The 23617-nt window shown below is 35.1% G+C and overlaps 1 protein-coding gene across 2 annotated transcripts in view; it reads left to right on the top strand.

Annotated features, from left to right (window-relative positions):
* LOC123564214 (uncharacterized) overlaps window positions 1-23617 on the top strand; it is an 84310-nt gene that overhangs the window by 17588 nt on the left and 43105 nt on the right. For both annotated transcript variants that reach the window (XM_053536842.1, XM_053536843.1), the window contains exon 3: window positions 6419-6600. In XM_053536842.1, the coding sequence (XP_053392817.1) occupies window positions 6419-6600 (182 nt within the window). The remainder of the gene's footprint in view (window positions 1-6418; window positions 6601-23617) is intronic.

The raw sequence follows: 23617 nt of genomic DNA, 5'->3' as shown, positions 1-23617 counted from the left end.
AAAAGAGGCCCCGCCCGGGGGTCCCAAGTTTAACATAGACTTATGTAGGAAAAAACTTCAAGGCCTAGGCTTTTGATATTTGGTATGTGGCATTGCCCTGTGGGCGTCTACCAAAATTCTTCAAATTATGCCCCTAAGGTGACAAGAGGCCTTGTCCTGGGGTGCCAAGTTAAATTACGTAGAAAAAATCTTTAAAAAATCGTCTTTAAATTTCAAGACCTAGGGCTTTGATATTTGGTATGTAGCATTGTGTAGTTGACCTCTAACAATATTGTTTAAATTATGCTCCTGAAGTAAAAAGAGACCCCGCTCCGGGGGTCTTATGAATTATATAGGAAACTGCCTAAAAATTGTCAGATCATATTTCCTAGACTGTTCAATCATAAGTTCCTGATGACCCTAAGTGATTAGGGGTCGCCTTCCTGTGACCTTGACCTACTGACCTACTTTCTTGTTTTTTAAGATACAGCCTTGAAATTTGGATGACATGTACAGTTTTGCACACTGATCTTAAAACTGAATTTCAGTGACCATAAATGTGACCTACTGACCTACTTCCTTAATATTTTAGCATCAGTTTGTATCTGAAACATGTTAACACAACTGGGAAAAGATTTCAATGCTTACTTACATTTGACTTTTTTACCTGATCTCTTACAATTGTCAGTGTAGCTCGCATTATTCAGTTGAGCAATCCAGATTCATCATGAACCTCTTGTTAGTCCCCTACTGGTTGAAAACCAGTTTCGGGGACTATAGGAATGCGCTTTTCCGTCATTCCGCAATTTCGTGTCCGGTCCATAACTCTGTCATCCATGAAGGGATTTTAATATTACTTGGCACAAATGTTCCCCATGATGAGACAACGTGTCTTGTGCAAAACCCGGACCCCTAGCTCAAAGGTCAAGGTCACAATTGGAGGTCAAAGGTCAACAGGGCTTTTTTCCTGTCCGGTCCACAACTCTCCCATCCTTAAAGGAATTTTAGTATTACTTGGCACAAATGTTCCCCATGATGAGATGATGTGTCATGCGCAGATCCCGGACCCCTAGCTCAAAGATCAAGGTCACAATTGGAGGTCAAAGTTCAACAGGGCTTTTTTCCTGTCCGGTCCATAACTCTTCCATCCATGAAGAGATTTTAATATTACTTGGCACAAATGTTCCCCATGAGGAGACGACGTGTCATGCGCAAAACCTGGACCCCTAGCTTAAAGGTCAAGGTCACAATTGGAGGTCAAAGGTCAACAAGGCTTTTTTTTTGTCCGGTCCATAACTCTCCCATCTATGAAGGGATTTAAATATTACTTGGCACAAATGTACCTCATAATAAGACGATGTGTCGTGTACAACTTTCAGACCCCTAGCTCTAAGGTCAAAGTCATACTTAGCAGTCAAATGTTAACATAGCATGAACAGGGTCTGTTTCGTGTACGGTCCATAACTCTGACATTCATTAAGGGATTTTAATATCACTTAGCACAAGTGTTCTCCATGATGAGACGACGTGTCATGCGCAAATCCCGGACCCCTAGCTCAAAGGTCAAGGTCATAATTGGGGGTCAAAGGTCAACAAAGTTTTTTTCCTGTCTCGTCCATAACTCTGCCATCCAATAAGGGATTTTAATATTACTTAGCACAAATGTTTTCCATGATGAGACGACGTGTCATGCGCAACACCCAGTACCCTAGCTTAAAGGTCAAGGTCACACTTTGAGATCAAAGGTCAAGAGGATTTTTTTCCTGTCCGGTCAATAACTTTGTCATGCAAAGTAGGATTTAGATATCAGTTGGCACAAATATTCCCCTGGATGAGACAACATGTCATGCGCAAGAACCAGGTCCCTAGGTCTAAAGTCAAGGTCATATTTAGAGGTCAAAGGTCAAATTCAAGAATGACTTTGTACGGAACATTTCTTCTTCATGCATGGAGGGATTTTGATGTAACTTGGACCAAATGTTCACCACCATAAGGCACCTTTGTTTTTAGAATTACATCCCTTTGTTTTACTATAAATAGATTTTATTGTAACTTTTTTATTACTGGCAGTAGAGAAAAATCGAGACCACTTTTCTGTGGTACAGCATGCATGTTACATCCAATTTTTAGGTGTATTTTGACCTATCTCTACCTGGTAAAGAGTTTCTTGTGGACTTATATTATTATTATTTCTTTTTTAAGATTAATTTCCCTTTGTTGTTACTATAAATAACTTACATGATAACATTTTTATAATCAGCCAAAAAAATTCAATATGAAAACAACTGTGGGTTTTTATATATGCACATTTTAATCCAAGTGTGTTGTTATAACATATTATATATGTAGTTCAATATTGTTTATACATCATTGACAGATATCAGTTCATTATGTTATACTGCAGTAGAGAAAATTAGGTGCCTTCCAGTAGGGGACTTTGTATTGCATAGCAATACTTCATTCACTTGTTCTTAACAATATACACGATGAGCGGTTATACGTCGGACGTAATAATTTTAACAGGGTGCACCAACGGAGCGTATGAATAGTGTTTAAACAAGGTGTTGCCTTTTTTCCTTAAACTGTCATGTTATCTTTAGAAATTGTTCTAATCTTGCTGCATTGAGAGGGGGACGCTATAGGGTCCATCGAAAAATTGAACATTTTAAACGCTAAATCCGGAAATGTGAGTTAAAACACCAGTTTCTACATTCTTGTGAGTTTTGAAAGAAAGAAATCTCTGTCACAAACTGAAGTGTCACAAGTACATATGTATTTTGTGCCGTTCTTTTACCAATAAGAAAGGCAACGTTATATTATTCTATAAAGGTATATCAAACTGTACATTTTTCATTATATATAAATACCGTTATATGTCTGTCAAAGTGTTTGAAAGCAATCTTCATGTATTCATCATATTACCTTTAGAAAATGTCCGGGAGTCTTTCTCAGGGCTATTTCGGAAATGTATGACTGCAAATCTGAATTCTAGAGGATTTGCAGGCGTCAGTTACATTTTTAAGCTATATTATGACAAATGTGTTGTTTGAATATTGTAGGAAGTTGTACCATTGTTGATTTGAATATTTTAAAAGCGAAATTCTAGAGAGATTTTACAATGAAATTATCAATATAATATTATCAATGCGGAACAATTATACATAAACAGTCTTTAAAAGATGGTACCCCACCCTTTCCTCATGTGCCTAAGCCCATGTGTATTGTATAGGGATTTTAAATCATTAATATAACATAACATTCAAAATTACACCATACAGAAGTAATATTTTCAAATCAGTCTTGAACTCTTCTTTAGCAGTACCTAGTATTTATTTATTAATTTCCAGAGTAAAGTAAAGGATATATGGAAATATTGTTTTTGTTCTCAATCTGACCTGGAGTCAGAATTTTTGCAGTGATTTTGGAATCAGAAATTTTCTTTTCAATATGCTGGAGCCAAACTATTTTTTTAAAAAAAAAAAAACAATTCCGAAGTCACATGTTATTCATAAATATCTCAGCTTCCGCTCCCATTCAACGTCAAGAATATCAATTGGTCAGCCCCTTATTTTCGGTTCGAATAGGCCCGTCGGTGAATATTGCTCGATAAGGTTTGCTCGATATTCTAGCCTTTACTGGAATCACCGCCACTATTAGGTATTTGAATTTTACACTCTACCTGCGTAAATGTGTTTTGAACCAGTTACAAAGTTATCGATTGCACACACTGAAAAACTGAAGTCTCAAATAGCTGGATGTCAGCAACAGTCCTTAATAACAAACTTGCTGTATACACTGACATGTCTGGAGCTTGGCCAGTACCCAGTTAACTTACTGAAACTTATATATATATATTTATAAATATAACTATGATAAAACTGATTGCATCAGTGAAATGAAGGAAATTATTCTAATGGGAAACCAGAAATATTTGCTGAAATATTCTCAGCCCAAATAGAAATAAAGCAACAAAACGAAACATTTTATAACTTTACGGTATGTATTGTCAGAAAATGAATTTCAACAATATTTGAAAAAAAATACTCTTATGTATGAGTTTTAATTCCGTAGCATAAAAGCTTTTCTAAAAATAAAAAGGTACCACATCAATATAACCAACATATACTGAACGAAACAGCTAACCCGCACATCTCTATATATCTTCAATACTTTAAAATGTAGCGTACACTAACATGTTATTGATCAAATGCCGAACTTTCAACAGAATCAAAGAAAGTCATCAAATAAATTCATTCATTTTACGATTTCAACCCATATTTGACAAGTCACAAAAATAAACAGAAATGTTTTCAATTTACAAATAGATAATAAAAACTAAAACGTATCGTGGGAAGAAAATGCAATAACTTCCTGGTCGTGCATTTTCATTATTTTTGTGATATTTAACCATTTTGTAGGAAAATATTAGTATTACTTCTTTTAAATTGTTTACAGTTGTTTTTTTTTTAAATCAGAACTTTTAGGTGTATTTTTCTGACTTTTTTCAGTTGGCTTAGGAAGTAAATTGAATTGTAGTATAATGGCTTTAAGAAATCATTATACTTTTCATCTAGTTTTTCGGTAAGTTATATGTCACACACAAAAGAATTTCGGAATGCTACTTAAAATAATTTCAGCACTTGGTCATATGAGAAAGTGACAGGTCATGATATCTCGCCCAGGTTAACTACCCTCTGTCCACGTCACGACTGTCGTTTTGTCCAGTTTAGGAGTTATGACATGTTTATTTTCTAATTGTCATTTTGCGTGTGTGCTCCGAGAAAAACATTTTAGTCATCCGATGGACATGTTTCCTTGAATACCACGCATATTTTGAGACAGATCTTCAGTATCATTCTGGTACTCAGTTAGGTTAGATGGTTAGACATTATGTCCGATACACACAAAATGAATAAGTTAGGTTAGGACCGAGGCAATTAACGTTGAAGAATAGAAGTTCTGTTAATAACTGAGAAAATGCTAGTGAACTATGTTAGGGAATTATGAAGAAAGGCATTGATGTATATATTATCTTTAAACTTAGTAGAATATTAAATAGTTATTATAGAAGAGAGCACTAGTTGTTTTTGCTGATATTGAGGAGAGTGAACCTTAGACCCTGTTACACCACAGAATCTTTGAAATTTTATTATGTTGTTAACAACACTTTGATCTAAATCTGAATTTAAAAAAAAGTATGTACACTAATTCCAAATTAATTTGTAAATTAGCAAATGGCAGTTCAGTAAATAGAGTCTGTGACATTTTAACCTTTATATTTGACCATACAATGCGTTTTCGAGTACGACTCTATAAATCATTAACTGGAAACAATTGTAAATCACATCAAGTATACTTGTAGGTTATTCATGAATCCTTGCACCAATACCGCAAAGTTATATTTAAATATCAGTGTTTAACATATGACCTTTTGACCTCAATATTTTGCATATAAATGCCATATATGTTTTGGAGACAGCACTCGGATGATCCGGGGATGCTTATACTTTAATGTTATTGTCTCAATGCATTTACATTTCGGCCCTCATTAATTTTTTGCAATAGCAAAAACCACCTGACTAATATTGAATACTCTACAGACGGCGATTGATACAGAGAACTGGCTCAATTTGCAGATAATGGGTTGCTTCTACTGGTGTCCCTGTAATACATGAAGGCTATAGTACAGTGGAGCAAAGAATGGTGATTTACCCTTAACCCTAGCAAGATACAAATTCTAATTTATGTAGCAGTCTATGTACATATAATAATTGAATGCATAGATAGCGGTTAATCGGGTATATTAAATTATCTCAGAATCGCTATATAACAACCAACCTTTTGTCGCATATGCATCTTTATATTAACACAAACTTTTGTAACATATGCATAGTTGTGACAAAACAAGCTTTTGTAGCATATGCATAGCTGCAACCACAAAAGTATTTGCAGCATATGCATAGTCACAATAACACAAGCTTTTGCAAAGTTACATAAATACAAGCTTTTGCAGCATATACATAGTTGCAACAACACCAGCTTTTATAGCATATGTATAGTTGCAACAATTCAAGCCTTTGTTACATTCGCTTGGGTGCAACAACTTTTGTAGCATATGCAAAGTTACAACCGCACAAGCTTTCGTAGCATATGCAAAGTTACGAAAACACAGACACTTGTAGCATATACATAGTTGAAACAACATGCATTTACAGATTATGCATGGTTACAATAACACAAGCTTGTTACATAATACTTGTTTGCAAGAACACAAACGTTTGTAGCATATGCAAAGTTAAAACAACATAAGCATATGCTTAACAGCTTCAACAGAATGTTTATTTTGTTCAAAATGAACGATTGTTTTCAATTTACTAAGTATACTTGTATTACATATAACAAAGGTCTATTCCATACAAAACTTAATCTCCCATAACAGGTTCGAGGGAGCAGCTTGGATAAACTCATTGAATGTCGGTGGCGGAGGAGATTGGAAACTAAAAGTGAAAGCTGACTTAAGTAATCGAACTGATACTGGAACCATAAACACATCGCCAACGGCAGATATACCACCAATTATTCGCTTACAGCATGGTTGCAACAACACGATTAAGATTGAAGGTGAGTACGAGACATGATTTCGATATATCGTCAAATTGATATTTTACAGAAAAATGAATTACACCTGTTCCCACCGTGTCCATGTATTATTCCTAAATATTTGCCTACAAACATTAGTTGAATATAATGAAAATAGATTTTGTGTTTATAATTGTCTCAGTAAATGCTGGTTATCTCACTGCGTGCTTAAACTATGCCATTTTGGGGCAAACTTGTTAATATTAAAAGATTTCTGAATAACCCCAGCCTGGCACATGCATTGTACAGCCCAGTACAAATAACTTTATACCTTACAACGACTGAAAGTTACATCAGTACTTAACGCCCTTTAGTCGGGGCTTCAGTGGTCGAGTGGTTAAGATCGAAGATTTTGTATCACTTGCCCCTCGCCGCTTGGTTCAAGTAAAATCAAGGGGGATAACTCTGATTCGACTAACAAACTGATACCAACTTTAGAGCGGTGTCAAAAGTACAAAAAATTAAATATGCCTTTTTCCTCAACTGATCAAGCAGACAAAGCCCTCTTACATAATACACTATAACTGTTATTTTTAAAGCTATACAGTAACTGAAGTCCTGCTGGAAAGTTTAGATGCATAATAACCAGAGCTGCATCAAATGTGTCTGAAGAAGTTATAAGAGTTTTACATAAATTGTAAACGATAAAACTCACAGATTGTACGAGGAAAATCGAATACATTTGTTTACATAGCATTTGATGTAAATGTGTTATGTATAGATAGCTTTTCTCATTTTTCCCTAAGGCAAAGCATTGTTTACTGACGTTGTTTTAAGACATTATTCAGTATTTACTATAACATTCTCCTTTAATCTGTTACTATAACATTCTCCTTTAATCTGGAAAATTCTATCACTAATGTATCAATTATTGATAAACAGTGTATGTCAGTTATTTTTAGAAAAGACTGTCCAGAAATTTCTTTTTTATTTTTATTGTTACCTGATAATTATAGAACCTTCCATGATACAATATATAGTCAGATGTTTTAGATTGAAACAGAACCTAAGAAGCTAAAATGTAGATAGGGAATCTACTGATGAAACTTTCCTGTATTTCTTAAAAACATATTATTACCAGTTTGGATATTTAATATTTGGAAGGATTATTCGAAGGATTTATATTAAAATTTTCTGAATTTAAAAAGTTTTCTTTGAAAAGAGGAATTATAAATTTTGGATATTACTTTTGAACTGTGTGAAACATTGTGGAATTCATTCTGACTGGATTTAAATTTGACCTGGACAGGATTTGGACTATTTTAGTTATTAGATTGGATTTTAAAGCTTTTTGTCATTTTCAAAGTTATTTGGATTTTTCCTTAGATTCATGAATAAAAATTTGTTATTGTTATAGTTGCTGGTTTACCTTTCTGTTACTTTTATTTACTGTAACAAGAAATTGTTACCCTCTGACGTAACAAATGTCTGACAATGAGAAATAAAAATTTGAGAACCGTTAAAGTATTAGTAAAAATACATGCACAATGTTAATTTCAGCATTTAAAAAGGCGTTTCAGATACATAAACTCATTTTGAAACCTTGATCTTTGAACTGGACATGGCAATATATACCTGAAAGGTAACACAAATGGCCATCTTTTAAGAATTTCAAGATGACTGTATGTTGGCAAAAACTTGTGAAACAGTCGCTGCAAAATAGCCGCATCACTTCGATTAAAACATGCCCATTATCTCATAACTATTCACTTTAAATTGGATATAGATTTACAATAGATATTCTGTTAGACCCTCTTATTAAAGTATACATAGTATATCCTAACAAAACAGTGCACACTCAACACTCTTTGAGTGAGCAAGAGTCGATGGCAATCTTTAATATCTTATTTAGCTTAATTTTATGGTATTTTTTTTTATTTCATCAGATCAGAATAAAAATCCTATTATTCTCATTCACTAAGAATTTAGTAATGAGTGTTAGACCATTGGCCACACTTCTTAAATTTACTGAAAGATAATTAAAATTTCACTAAAAAAAACAAGAATAATTATCAATTCCGAAAACGCAGCCTCCCCAAATCGATGTGCACACCGCCAACACACAAGGCAAACACACGAGGACAAAATGAACAAATATAGGAACACAGTGAGGCACCGCCTTTGAACTGTCAGTGACAAAAACACATGTCACACCACCGAGGAGTTTAAACCGATTTAAGGTGCGCACCCAACCTCTCATTTACCCCAGCTATGTTCCAAAGTCACGGGCTAGTGTAAATAAAAGTAATGCCGGCCAGGTGTATCTTTAACACACGCAATGGAAACAAAAGGCATGACATGTAAAACACAAGAATGTTCTAGTATGATTATATAAAAAGGAAACATTAAGAACCAACAAGAGTGCCAGAATGTCACAATATACGCCCTTCACAGCAAATTTCTTTACTCTAGCACCTGTATTTGCAAATGAAATTTTAATTTTGTGGTTGTTTAGTAATCATTGTAAGTCATTTGTTTTTCTAAGTCCACAAAAAAACTCCTTACCAGGTAGAGATACCTTAAAATACACCTAAAATTTGAAAGTAACATCCATGTTGTACCACAGAAAAGTGGTCTTGTTTTTTCCCTACGGTCAATTATAAAAAAGTTACAATATAAGTTATTTATAGTAACAACAAAGGGAAGATAATCTTTAAAAAAAAAAAAAAAAAAAAAAAAACCCAAAAATTGTAAGTCCACAAAAAAATCTTTACCAGGTAGAGATTAGTCAAAATACACCTCATAATTGGATGTAGCATGCATGTTGTACTACAGAAAAGTGGTCTCGATTTTTCCCTACGACTAGTAATGAAAAAGTTACAATATAGGCTATTTATAGTAACAACAAAGGGAAGTAATTCTAAAGAAGGGAATTGCCCATGACACTTCGTCTCATGATGGTGTGCCAAGTTACTTCAAAATCCCTCCATGCATGAAAAAGAAATGCTTCGGACAAAGTCATTCTTGTATCTGACCTTTGACCTCTAAGTGTGACCTTGACCTTTGACCTAGGGACCTGGTTCTTGCGCATGACACTCCGCCTCGTGGTGGTGAACATTTGTGCAAAGTTATATCAAAACCCTCTATGCATGAAGAAGAAATGCTCCGGACAAGGTTTTCATTCTTGTATCCTTTGACCTCTAAGTGTGACCTTGACCTTAGACCTAGGGACCTGGTTCTTGCGCATGACACTCCGCCTCGTGGTGATGAACATTTGTGCCAAGTTATATCAAAATCCCTCTATGCATGAAGAAGATATGCTCCGGACAAAGTTTTCTTTCTTGTATCCTTTGACCTCTAAGTGTGACCTTGACCTTAGAGCTAGGGACCTGGTTCTTGCGCATGACACTCCGTCTCATGATGATGAACAATGTGCCAACTTTCATCAAAATCCCTCCATGCATGAAGAAGATATGCTCCGGACAAAGTCATTCTTGAATTTGACCTTTGACCTCTAAGTGTGACCTTGACCTTAGACCTAGGGACCTGGTTTTTGCGCATGACACTCCGTCTCATGATGTTGAACAACTGTGCCAAGTTTCATCAAAATCCCTTCATGCATGTAGAAGATATGCTCCGGACAAAGTCTGTGGACGCCGCCCGCCCGCCCGCCAGGGGCGTTCCCATAATACGTCCCGTTTTTCAAACGGGCGTATAAAAACGTATGTACTCAATGCATTTGCAGAAGACAGAGCAACAAGAGAAACATCCTTAAGGGTTCGACGAATCATGTCAAAACAGTTCAGTCCTGGTGGGATTAAAATCTGCTACTTCCCCTCTTCCGTCAGACACAATCAAAGAGGGAAACGTAGTGTCCAACTGTAAACGGGTTGAAAACTACATATGTGGTGTCTCAAAACAGTCGGGTCCTAGCCTGTTTTAATAAAATATATTTTATTCTGATTTTACCAAACCTAGTTGGAAAATTACCATAACCCACAATCTTACGAATTTTGTGAACCATATCTACATTAAATCGGGTTTTGAAATAACTTCTAGCAGAAGTGTCTTTAAGTTACTACTGAATTTTAAAAGCAAATTAGAATTACGATGGTAAAATTTAGCAAAATATTTACGCAATTTGTAATAACAATAGCCTTGCTGCAGAAGTTTATATGTAATATATTGATTACGTTCATTGAAACATGACTACCCGCTCTGGCAAACCTAATTAATTGAGAAATATATATTAGTACCCCATAAGATGTTGCCTGAGGTACATTCCTATCCAAACGGGGGAAATTTACAATACTAAAATTATTATCATCCCTCTTGTCATAAATTTTGGTATGTATAATATTGTCATAAATAGAGAAATGTGAATGTAAGAATGAAGCAGCAGTATCCGAATTAATAGTTATATCTAACTGGAGCTCCCGGGGATTATTAGTATCTACAGTTGAAAAAGTCCGGATTATCCATATTAAGAATATCATCCAGATAGCGTGGGGTATTATTAAATGCAGTAAAAATGTCAGCCTACGTATCGGGAGAAAGCTTCAAGCTTCAAGCTTCAAGCTTACTGGAACCACTCTCTAGTCCACTTCCTTGAAAAAACCAGTACTGGTGTCATTTGAGAAGTCATGGCCGTGACCTTATCCACTAGACCACAGTTCCCCTTAAAGTCTCTTTCATAGCAATATAAAACAAATATGCGACAATGGGTGTACAATTTTTACCCATATGTATACCAATTACTTGCTTGTTTCAAACTATTTTCTTTTGTATTTCTATTGAATTTATATATATATATATATATTTTTTTTTTTTTGGGGGGGGGGGGGGGGGGGGGGGGGGGGGGGGGGGGGGGAGGGTACATTTGATATAGGCACTACTGAATATTTCGATCACCAGCTGTTGTTGATGTATAGTTTAACTACTGTCGCATCGCAGTCTCTAATTAGCGGATATTATGTATCCATCTCTTTTATGTGCATCTGTTCACAACGAAGCACTGACCTTAATAAATATATATATTCACATATTAGGGCGGATAAAGCCGCCGAAAGCATATCAACAAATGTGGATGAATTTGCATATTAAGAGAAATCTTTCAAAATTTGAAAATTGTCACTTGAAAGAGGAGGTGGAATGGGAGGTGGTGGTAAGATAAAACCAGAAATTAGCCAAAATAAAATTAAAGAAAGAAGCGTGCTATTCACTCTTGAATGCTGACGAAGAAGGAAGATGCCGTTTCCCGATTGGTTCAACGGTATCACGTGATAAAAGGAATTCCAAGATTGGCTTTTACCGTAGTACATAAATTAACATAATTCAGAATGGGACCAATTCGCCCCAAATGTACAACAATGACATAAATAATTTTATCTACCTATAAAATTCATTTATGTGCATCTGTTCACAACGAAGCACTGACCCTGAGGACTATGTATGGGAAAATATAAGAGTGAACTAAGTGTTGACTGAAAAAGGGCAATATTTATTTTGCCGAACAATACCTTAACAAATATGTATTTTCACATATCTGGGCGAAAAATACCGCCACGAAAGACCAGGGAACAAGTGACCTGGGATGCCGCCCAGAGACACAGGGACAGATGCTTGAGTGTCATGGTAAATATCCATGTAACAAGTATGATGTGGGTGTGTAAACAAGTCTAAGAAGATTATACGGTGAATTGCAAATGATTGCCGCCTAAGACAGATATTTCAGTCCGAAAAAATAATAATATAGGATGGTCAGAAAAATATAAAACACATTAGTAATTGACTATGGTGTGTCTATAAATTTTGTACAAAACAATGGCAAGAATCGTATAGAAACAAAAAGGTAGAACCATTTCGTTCAAATGACTAACACTAGACAAGCCAATATTAACAAAACACAAGTTCAGTATTAAAAGGAAAACCGTTGCTACTGATGTCTCTGCTTATAAATGTTTCTTAAGCTCGAGCTCATCAAGCAATGATAAATGACTATAAAGTTCGCAGCTTCAGCCAGTCGAGCTAAAAAGACACTTTGCAAACAATATAACATTGAAAGTTGCTGCTTAAAATTGACACTTTGAATATGCTTTAAGCAACACAAATAAAACAACACAAAAAACTAAAACATTCAGCTTGCTGCCTAAGTCAGTCAAGTAATAAGAAAATATTCTTGCTCGCTGCTTCAGTCAGTCGAGCAAATAAAAATGAAGAAAGTAAGCTCGTCGCCTCAGACAATCGAGCAGTACTGACTGTTTGTGTTTATTAATCGATGCACACCTTGTGTTTCATAAGATCGAGCTCGTCGAGCAATGGGAAAAGACGATAAAGCTCGCCGCCTCAATCAGTCGAGCTAAAAGGACACTTTGCAAACAATGTAATATCTAAACTTGTTGTTTAAAATTGACACTTTGAATATGTTCTCAGCTCGCCGCCTCAGACAGACGAGTAATTTATAAAAACAACAAAAAAAAAACAGACTTAAACATTAAGCTTGCTGCCTAAGTCAGTCAAGTAGTGAGAAAAAGTTCTGGCTCGCTGCTTCAGTCTGTCGAGCAAATAAAAATTGAAGAAAGTAAGCTCGTCGCCTCAGACAATCGAGCAGTACTGACTGTCTTTGTTTATAAATCGATGCACACCTTATGTTTCATAAGCTCGAGTTCGTCGAGCAATGGGAGAAGACGATAAAGCTCGCCGCCTCAGTCAGTCGAGCTAAAATGACACTTTGACACTTTGCAAACAGTATAACATCTAAACTTGTTGTTTAAAATTGATCTTTACCGCCTCAGTCAGGCGAGTTATATATACAAACAACAACAAAAACAAACTAAAACATTAAGCTTGCTGCCTGAGTCAGGCAAGCAATAAGAAAAATCCTTGCTCGCTGTTTCAATCAGTCGAGCAAATGAAAATTCAAGAAAATAAGCTCGCCGCCTCAGACAATCGAGCAGTGCATGTATAACTCCCGCGGTACATAGCGAGACTGTTCATTCGACGTATTTATATTATCATATAGATCTAGCCGTGCTTAATTCTTTCACTGTGACAGCCATTATAAACTAAAATCGAACACTTTTAATATATGTAACGCTTTGCTACCTGAGACAGACAATGAAGAAAGAAACTCAAATTGGTGGTAAGCCTTTAAATACCACTGGAAATGGTTGCTGAATATACCCGTCAAGACAGAATGTGACCTCTGAAAATCACACATGCCTATATAGCTCTTTTACAGGATCGTTTGTGATGTTTTGACGTATGTATTTTGTGTGAGCCTGTGACGACCAACGGCCGAATCGTGGAATTTGTGTATTGGAGAAGTGCATGCCATGGGCCAAAGTTGTCCCTCTAACACGGAATGAGTGTGTTGTGGACGTAATGGGGTCAAGCCGACAGGCTTCTGCACAGAGTTTGAGAATGTGTCGGATGAAAGTTGAAGGAACTGGATGGCCGCAGCGAAATCGTAATAAAGGACCCTTCAAAGTTGAGATTGTGTTTAAATATATCTGTAAGGCCCGTAATGGGCACAGATACCTGTGTTCAGAACGGTGAAGTACTATCGTGAAGGGTAGGAAAAGGTCTTCCCGAAAAAGGACATTTTATGAAATTAGTACATTTATAAATCTGTTTGTAGTTTTCGTTGGAAAATATTCGAGTATTCAGAATAAGATTAGAGGTTTGAGCATGAAGAATGGCGATGAGGACCAGTGTAACCAAGATGAAAACCTATGGTGAAACCTAGTATTAAGTAGTCGTGACCTGATGATCCCCTTAAGTATCTTGACAAAACATTTACCCGTATGGAAATCGTAGGTTTGCCAACTATGCCACTGTTTTTGATTACGATTGATGTTGGGTGTGGTTGTGGTGTTAACAAATTGTTGAATGTGTGTGGAAAAGGCTTAGTCTTCGCAAGTGAAGGCACAATGGCCAGAGTGATATGATCCTCTGCAGAACCCAGAGATGGGGCCGAGGGCATAGCGGCTCTCGGCATAAACATCGCCTGTTGTATGACCAGCAGATATTGTTAAGGAACTAGGTGTGTCTACGGAAGATGTTTCCTTAAAAAGAGTTATTAGGGAAAGGGTGTGCATATTGTTTTGTTTTTCTGCATGAGGGAAAGCCATGTTTGGTAACAGTAATGCAAAGTCGATGAACTTGTTGTTCTGAATTTGTTTTATCATTTAGGGACTGCGAAATTGAGAGCGTCCTTGGGGTGGAAACCGGTTAGACGAAGTATGTATGGCTACCAAGCATATTTCCTGCAAGCTGATTTACATGTGAATTTACGACATGAACTAAATTGTCTTGTTCCTCCTCACTGTTTGAATAGTCTGAAATTGACGTATTTTCGTAAACTGTCGACGATACCTCGTTGTTTGTTTTAGGCACAACATGCTGGTGTACCGTCTGGTGCTATAAATGAGTATCTGTCTCGTGGTAGCAGAGCGTTTTTGGCGTTCCATCTGTAAGAAGAATATAATAATATTAGAACACTGAGAAAAATGACGTACGCCAGACCATAGTCTGGAACCTCAGAACATAGTCTGGAGCCTGAGAACAAAGTCTGGAACCCCAGAACACAGTCTGGAACCTCGGAACATAGTCCGGAACCTCGGAACATAGTCCGAAACCTCAGAACATAGTCTGGAACCTCAGAACATAGTCTGGAACCTCAGAACAAAGTCTGGAACCTCGGAACATAGTCCGGACCCTCAGATCATAGTCCGGAACCTCAGAACATAGCCTGGAACCTCAGAACATAGTCTGGAACCTCGGAAGGGCCGATCGTTAGGGAAGGGCCGATCGCTAATGTTGTAAGAACTTGGACCCAACCCTTTTGCTTTTCAATATATCGTAAATGTCTTGTCTCTGTATATATACATGTATATATAAGCAAAAAAAATATGTTTAAACTGAAACCTCGGAACATAGTCCGGAACCTCGGATCATAGTCCGGAACCTAAGAACATTGTCTGGAACCTCAGAACATAGTCTGGAACATCAGAACCTCAGACTGGAACATCAGAACAAAGTCTAGAACATCATAACATAAGTCTGAAAAAATAACAACAAAGTAGTCTTTAACATAAGGAAATATTAATGAACTGCAGAATATAGTCTGGAAAACATCTGTAAGACAAACAGAATAACATCAAAACGCCGCGAAACTTAATAATATTATTTCATGTATATATCATACGTCAGAACAAAGCCTGGAACCTCAGAACAAAGTCTTGAACCTCGGAACATAGTCCGGAACCTCAGAACATAGTCTGGAACCTCAGAACAAAGTCTGGAACCTCGGAACATAGTCCGGAACCTCGGATCATAGTCCAGAACCTCAGAACATAGTCTTGAACCTCAGAACATAGTCTGGAACCTCGGAACATAGTCTTGAACCTCAGAACATAGTCTGGAACCTCGAATCATAGTCCGGAACCTCAGAACATTGTCTGAAACCTCAGAACATCAGTCTGGAACATCAGAACAAAGTATAGAACATCATAACATAAGTCTGAAAAAATAACAACAAAGTAGTCTTTAACATAAAAAAAAAATATTTATGAACTGCAGAACATAGTCTGGAAAATATCTGTAAGACAAACATAATAACATCAAAACACTGTGAAACTTAATAATACTATTTCATGCATATATCATATGTCAGAAGGAAGTCTGGAACCTCAGAAAAAAAGTCTTGAACCTCAGAACATAGTCTGGAACCTCAGAACATAGTCTGGGACCTTAGAACATAGTCTGGAATCCCAAAACATAGTTTGAAACCTCAGAATATAGTCTGAAACATCAGAACATCAGTCTGGAACCTCAGAACAAAGTCTGGAACATCAGTCAGAAAAAAGTCTGAAACATCATAACATAGAATGGAACCTCAGAACAAAGTCTGCAACATCATAACATAAGTCTGGAATATCAGAACATAAGACTGAAAAACAAAGTAGTCTGTAACATCAGCAAACATTCATGAACTTCAGAACATAGATCTAGTATGTCACACATAATAACATTAAAACATTGCGAATCTTAATAGTACTATTTCATGTTTATATCATACGTTAGAACATAGTCTGGAACATCAGAAAATAGACTGGAACATTAGAACAAAGTCTGGAATATCAGAATGTAATCTGTAGCAACAGAACAAAGTCTGAAACTAGAATATCAGAACAAAAATCTGGAAAACAAAATAGTCTGTAACATAAGCAAATATTCATGAACTTCAGAACATATAGTCTGGACAATATCAGAAAATAGTCTGGAAAACATCAGAACATAGACTGGAAAACGTCAGAGACATAATCTCGAACATCGTACCTCGTACAGAAATCTAAAATTAGTCTGTAACGTATGACAATATAACACACTGTGAAAACTTACTATTAAATAAAATGTATATATTATTATTGTTATTTTGTTACAATTATAATACATCAGAACATAGTCTGGAACATCGTCTGGAACATCAGAACATAGTCTGGAACTAAAAAAAAAAAAAAACATTTGTCAAAAAGCAGTTTTATCTTATTTATCTTTAAAATGACAAGTTTGAAACTGATAAGGCAAATATATGCTTTAAACAATCACATGAAATTAAAAATCACACTGTTACCTTTATTGGGATTTCAATGCCAAATAAAAAAAAAATAATAACATATTAGGACTCCAAACAAATGCCGGTAACAAATTTATGAAATGTACCAGATCGTACTGTAACTTGATATCGCATGATTGCGAGCTGCGGTTGATAAAATAATTAAAAACACATTCATGCTACACCACAATCTTTATATTGAATTGAAGGTCAGAGCTGTTTACATCATTGAATTTACCATTTAAAATGTCAGACTGCACCGCCTAGATAAACCTTTCATCGGATACAACAATAAATTTCATAATAATGAAAATATCAGAGAATTATCATTTTACTGAATGAAAATTTACATCAGGAAAAGGTTACAAGGTACATAGTTTGATTTCATGCAGCAGATGTCACAATAACAAGACAAAAACAAACAATGAAAAATCTTGAAAAGTTATCGTTCTGTAACATTTTTAGCACGGCAACATATTGCACAGTTTGATATAGACCATTAATTACTGAGCTTGTTAGCAATCAAAACAGTAGGGTATTTAGAATAAAATTTAGGCAAACGTAAATCATAAAGAATGCCCTTTGCATAAACTGCTGGACAATATTGATATACTTTTCAAATCTAAAGCATAGAATGCTATGAGTAAAAAAGTTACGTATCTTGTTCATCTAAATCTGCAGTCCTCTGTTTAATGTTTTAACCATTGCAGCATGGATGTTGGAATATAACTGCTGTTGGTCTCCATCTGACAGGTGTACACCGTCTGCTGAGAAGTCAGTGAACTGGGCCATTTGCGACCAAAATCCTTTTATTTTCTAAAAAGTAACCCGAGTATGCGGAAGTTCTTGAATCCGTGCTGATAACAGATAATTTGAGTCATCAACCCGGTGATTACACCGAGAAGTATCTACTTGGTAGCGGCCTGGTTCAGAAGGTTGTCAATGAAAAATATAGCAGATTAGCACTCTTTTGACGTGTTTAAGAAATATCAGCCTGTCCGCAAGATCCACAATTGATGATACCCAAACAAAAAAAAGATTGGAATGAATCGGTGTAATAAATGGTGAACAAATGGAGTGGAGTCAAAATTGGAGTGGAGTCATGGAGTGGAGTCAAATTTGTTTTATCAATAATATTTATTTATTGCTATTTTTATAACTATTCAACATAATAATGCTTTTGTCTTACATTGATTGTAGCCACACGGAACAGAGGGCTTGGTCAAATTGTTAATTGTCAGTATATTTTATCTCATTGTTTTTGAAGAGATTTTAAACCATCACATAGATATGAAATACAAATTTATTTATTTGAGAACAGTTGTAAACAAATCAAAAGGCGGTCAACCCATGGGAACATATTCAAATAGACCACAGTATAAAATACTGGTAAAAAGTAATAACCAAGTTTCCAAAACTAAGTTCCAACTGAACAACTGTAGGAGCATGTTCTAATTACTACTTGATGTATTCTCTGATAGGTTGGGTATAATAATAGACATAATTTTTCATAACCTTTATCAGTGAACAAATATAACACTCCTCATCAGTGTTTTTTTTTATTGAAGTTTGTTGTTTTTGTTGTTTTACTTAACAAATTTTTCACTTGGCCTTAGATCATTTTCAAAACTTGTTGACAGATTTATTATGAGAACCTTTCAGTCCCATTCTAAATACCAAATATCAATATCAATTTACAAGTTTAATTATCTTATTAGATGAATTATTTCAACAGTATTTAATTTAAAATAAACAAGAGGTATTTATGAGTCAGATAAAATTTAGATATTTAAACTTGTTACATAAATAATTTAATATTTGTGATTATGCATTATTAGTGTTTGAAATTGTTTATGTCCACTGATATTGCAATATTGACTACCGTTTAGCTCGGGTAAATAAAAAAATAAGTAGCATGCATGTTGGTGTGTTAAATTTATTAATTTTATTGCTGACAAAATTTCTATTGTATCAACCCGCGACCTGCAGCCCGAAACCCGCAATTTTGTGTACATGTATATATTTTGCGGGCTGCAGGTTGCTACAATGAAACATTTTTCCATTATAGCAACCCACAATTTAGTGAATACAATAAGCCTCTGCAATTTTGTCAGGTGTGATGTTGATCGTTGAAAAAATTCTTGTATTTTAAGTTTACACTAATTTCTTTATTTTCGATTGCGAAACAAGTTCTTACAACTTAAGATTAACCGCTAGCGAGACTCATTTCAGATGGAATTAACCTCGAGTTAAGATGTTTTAGTTGTCTTGTAAAATGAAAAACGCAATAAGTGTTTAAAAACAAACTCAAACTCAAACTCGTCACAAATTGCTGTATCTCGTACAAAAATGATAGAATTATGAGATTTCACAAGTTATTCTATTATTCTGAGACCTGGATGCCCAGGTCAAACCGAAGTTATGATTATTTTTTGATATGCTCCAGTAACCAGCATGTACACCTCATTCAAATAATTATTTTTTTTATAATTTGGCTTTAACGATTTTTTTATTCCGATGTTACTTTGTTCCCAAAAAATTGCTTTACAGTGTAAAACCGCACTGAAAAATAACCACCAGTTAAGGAACTACACATGGAGTAGCATTATTTATTGAACGACCCTCGTATTTCTGAGTGTCAAAAAGTTAGCAATTTTTGAGGAGTTTGGGGTGCACAAATTTTTAGCAAATTTCTGATTTCCTGACTTATGTAATGATAACACATTGTTATGGTACATTACAATTTTATTTACAAATATTAGCGAATTTTTACAATTTGCCAAAATTTCCACCTTGCTAAGTTTACCACTTCTACGGTATGTTTCTGCCATCAAAAACTGTCTATTACTTGGATTTTTCATTGATTTTCACCATTCTGTGTTTATCACAGGTAGCTAAATACCTTCTGGAAATATACTGGGCAAATGATTTAGTTAATTTATTACTATTTTATCTATGTACACACATATCAAAATAAAATACAATGCACATGTAATCTTAAAATCTCAGCCAAGTTTGATTCTGAGCTACACCTGTATACTGTAAGTCAAGAGTTGTCGGCCCTTCAGTATAACACAACTTGTTACATATCACCTTGTTAGATCTAGTACATTACATGTATCTTGATTTCTTTTGGAATCCTAATCATATTTATATACAATATGAAGTGATCTTAAGATTTAGATCTAGATCAGGAGTGATTACAAGGCAAATCAGACTAAAAAGTCTAGCAGAGTCAGAGCTATAAGGCCTTGATCTATAAAAAATAAAATGATTCCCACGTTTACACTTTCATTTCTGCATCAATCCAAATGATATGAAGAATTAAAATCTGGTGCAAGTGTGATGGTAAGATCATTAAGAAATGGGCTGTTGCTTGTAATGTTTAAAAGAAAATTCTCTTCAAATGGTCACATTGACCTAATGATTCCAATAGCCCCTTCATCCGAGTGGTCTCAAATGCATTTCACAGATAAGAAACATGTATTTTATAAAGTTTCACCTAAAAGTCTGTTACTTTTGATATTAACAAGAAAAAAAAAACAAGAAAAATAACATGTTATCTCCATGCGATGAACATTTAACATATAAATGCAAATGCCATTTCAAATTTAAATAATAAATCCAGTGCTACATCATAAAATGCTACAAATTTGTTTCATCATTTTTAATTGGAATTGACACCACTATGATAATGCACGTCCTTTCTCCTGTCACTTAAAATGAAAATTAATGTAGGCAACAACCATCCAATATACCCTAATAAAACCTTTAAATATTTAATCAACCGCATGGTAGGTGTTGGAAATACATGGAACTAGAACATAGATATAGACACTCATTTATTTTTTCAGAAATATATTATATTATATATTGACTCGCATTTTCTCCAAAGGGCAATAAATCAATTTTTCTGTTAACAGGAATTTAGATGGAGCTTCACAGGCTTAATACAACATTTCAAAATTTTGACTCAATGACTCCACTCCAAGTTTGACTCCACTCCAAAATTTGACTCCACTCCAAATTTGACTCCACTCCACGACTCCACTCCAATTTTGACTCCACTCCACCACTCCACTCCATGACTCCACTCCACGACTCCACTCCATGTTTTGTAGTATGCCAACAAATCGGGTGATTTATTCACGATTTGATCACGATTCAAATGGTATGCAAATGAGCTAATGAATCGGTAATAAATCGTAAACAAATCGTTTAATAAATCGGTAACAAATCAGGACTTTAAATTGTTTTGCTAAATAATGAATCGGTAACAAATCGGGTATGCTGAAGTTGAAATGAAAGGAATTTGGAATCAGTGGCACTAATAAATCGGTAATAAATCGTGCTAATGAATCGGTAATGAATCGTACTAATAACTCAGCATTATTTTTAAGGGACGAAAGCATGGGTACAAAAAGTTTGAGGACGAATTGTGTGTAAATTCTCTAGAAAGGGTAGCATTAACTATAAAAATGGCAAAATAAATGTTCTAGTAAGTAAAGGACAACATGAAATATATAGATTCTATTTACAGTATAGCAATTGCAAAATTCAAGAATATGATACATATTAGAACATATGCATCAGATCTAATTTATAAAATTTCTTTAAAATTGTCATGAAAACATATGACAATCTTGTAATTATTTCCTAAAAACTTAACAGCTTCAAATATAGTGTAGAGAGTTAATTTATGTACTTAAGCATGTCCTTTTACAACTATATCAGACAATCAAACATTTGCACTTACTCCATAACTGATAAAATTCCAGTATTTCAGAGGACATGTACGTGGTGTCTCTGTGTATTTCAGTTATCCCGCCAAAATGCATTAAAGATGGCTGACAATATACTCATGTTTCCCGCCCAAAAAGTCACAACTTTACTTTTTAATGAATCGGTAATAAATGGTACTGCACAAAATATCTGTTTCTAATGAATGTTAAACAAATCGGTTATCTGCAATGAATGGGGGAGGGACTTTCTCTGCAAAACCCGATTTGCTTCCGATTCATTAAATGAATCGTAAACAAATGGTGTTAATAAATCGGCAAATCCCGATTTGTTCACCATTTATTCACGATTTTGATAACATTTGTTACTAGATTTTTTTGTTTGGGTATAACAGTGTTGAGGCCCGCCTCTTCAAGAGAAATCGTTTGTGTCAATCACGAGAACCACAACGTCCGGAGAACAATTACTCAATGTCCGACAAATTATTCCGTAGTGTTTCGACGTTAGCTCCAGGATAACAAAAATATTTGACCAATGACGACGACGATAGTTTTAAATGGAAATGTCACAAAAGAATGACCCAAAATCTGGATGTAAACCGCCATTCTGAATTATTATACGAAGTTTACAGTTCATCGCCGTGTACAAGAAAACATCGAAATTTACAAGTATATCCCATCCGTACTGCAGTAAAGCAGAGTGTAACTGTTAACAAATATGTTGTGTATAAGATTACCATAAATATTCAACCAAATCACTTAAGATAAAACCAGAAATTAGCCAAAATAAAATTAAAGAAAGAAGCGTGCTATTCACTCTTGAATGCTGACGAAGAAGGAAGATGCCGTTTCCCGATTGGTTCAACGGTATCACGTGATAAAAGGAATTCCAAGATTGGCTTTTACCGTAGTACATAAATTAACATAATTCAGAATGGGACCAATTCGCCCCAAATGTACAACAATGACATAAATAATTTTATCTACCTATAAAATTCATTTAGCTACAGGCTAACTCACGACTGAGGCGAAAATTTTAGTTCCAAAATGGCAGAGAAAGTGTTGAAAGCGCTGTTTAAAGTTTATGAACTTTGTTATTCTCAGTGTTGTAAAAAGGTATCGCGGACCTTCACTGACCTTTGAAGTGTGTAGGGATGATAAAAACCGGATCTGTTTACTTGTAAAATTTTGAACATTTTGGGCACCACTTTGACTGCTACAGTAACAACTGAAATAAGTTCGACCACGCGCATGTACACAACGACTTCCTATCTATTACTATGATGGTGGAACTGCCCCTATTATTGGTGAACAAGAGTTGTCCATGATTTCGTTAAGATATTTTAGATGGTCATTATTTTAATATCAAATATTTCTGTTTAAATACAGACACATTAAGTGAATTGAATATTTTCGTTACTATGCCTACTAGATGCCCGCGTGTATCTGAAATAATGTGCGGAGTGACTACTGAGGTCTTCTTTTGCCGTTAACACTTTCATGTGTGTCTTTAACCCAAACAATACAAAACCTAATTATAAGCCTATAAACGGTTTCTGATACAACTATATTGTTATTATTGTACCAAAGGTGATATACATGATTACTTTCATTACTTGTATTTTGTTATCATATTTTATAAACAACAGTTATAGATGCTTATAAATTCATTTGCCATTGAAGCGTTTTTTCCCCCAAATAT

The sequence above is a fragment of the Mercenaria mercenaria genome, chromosome 2 (genome assembly GCF_021730395.1).
Source record: "Mercenaria mercenaria strain notata chromosome 2, MADL_Memer_1, whole genome shotgun sequence".
In the NCBI taxonomy this organism is placed as follows: domain Eukaryota; kingdom Metazoa; phylum Mollusca; class Bivalvia; order Venerida; family Veneridae; genus Mercenaria; species Mercenaria mercenaria.
Note: the sequence above shows the minus strand (reverse complement) of the source record. Positions and strands in the feature narration are given on the sequence as shown.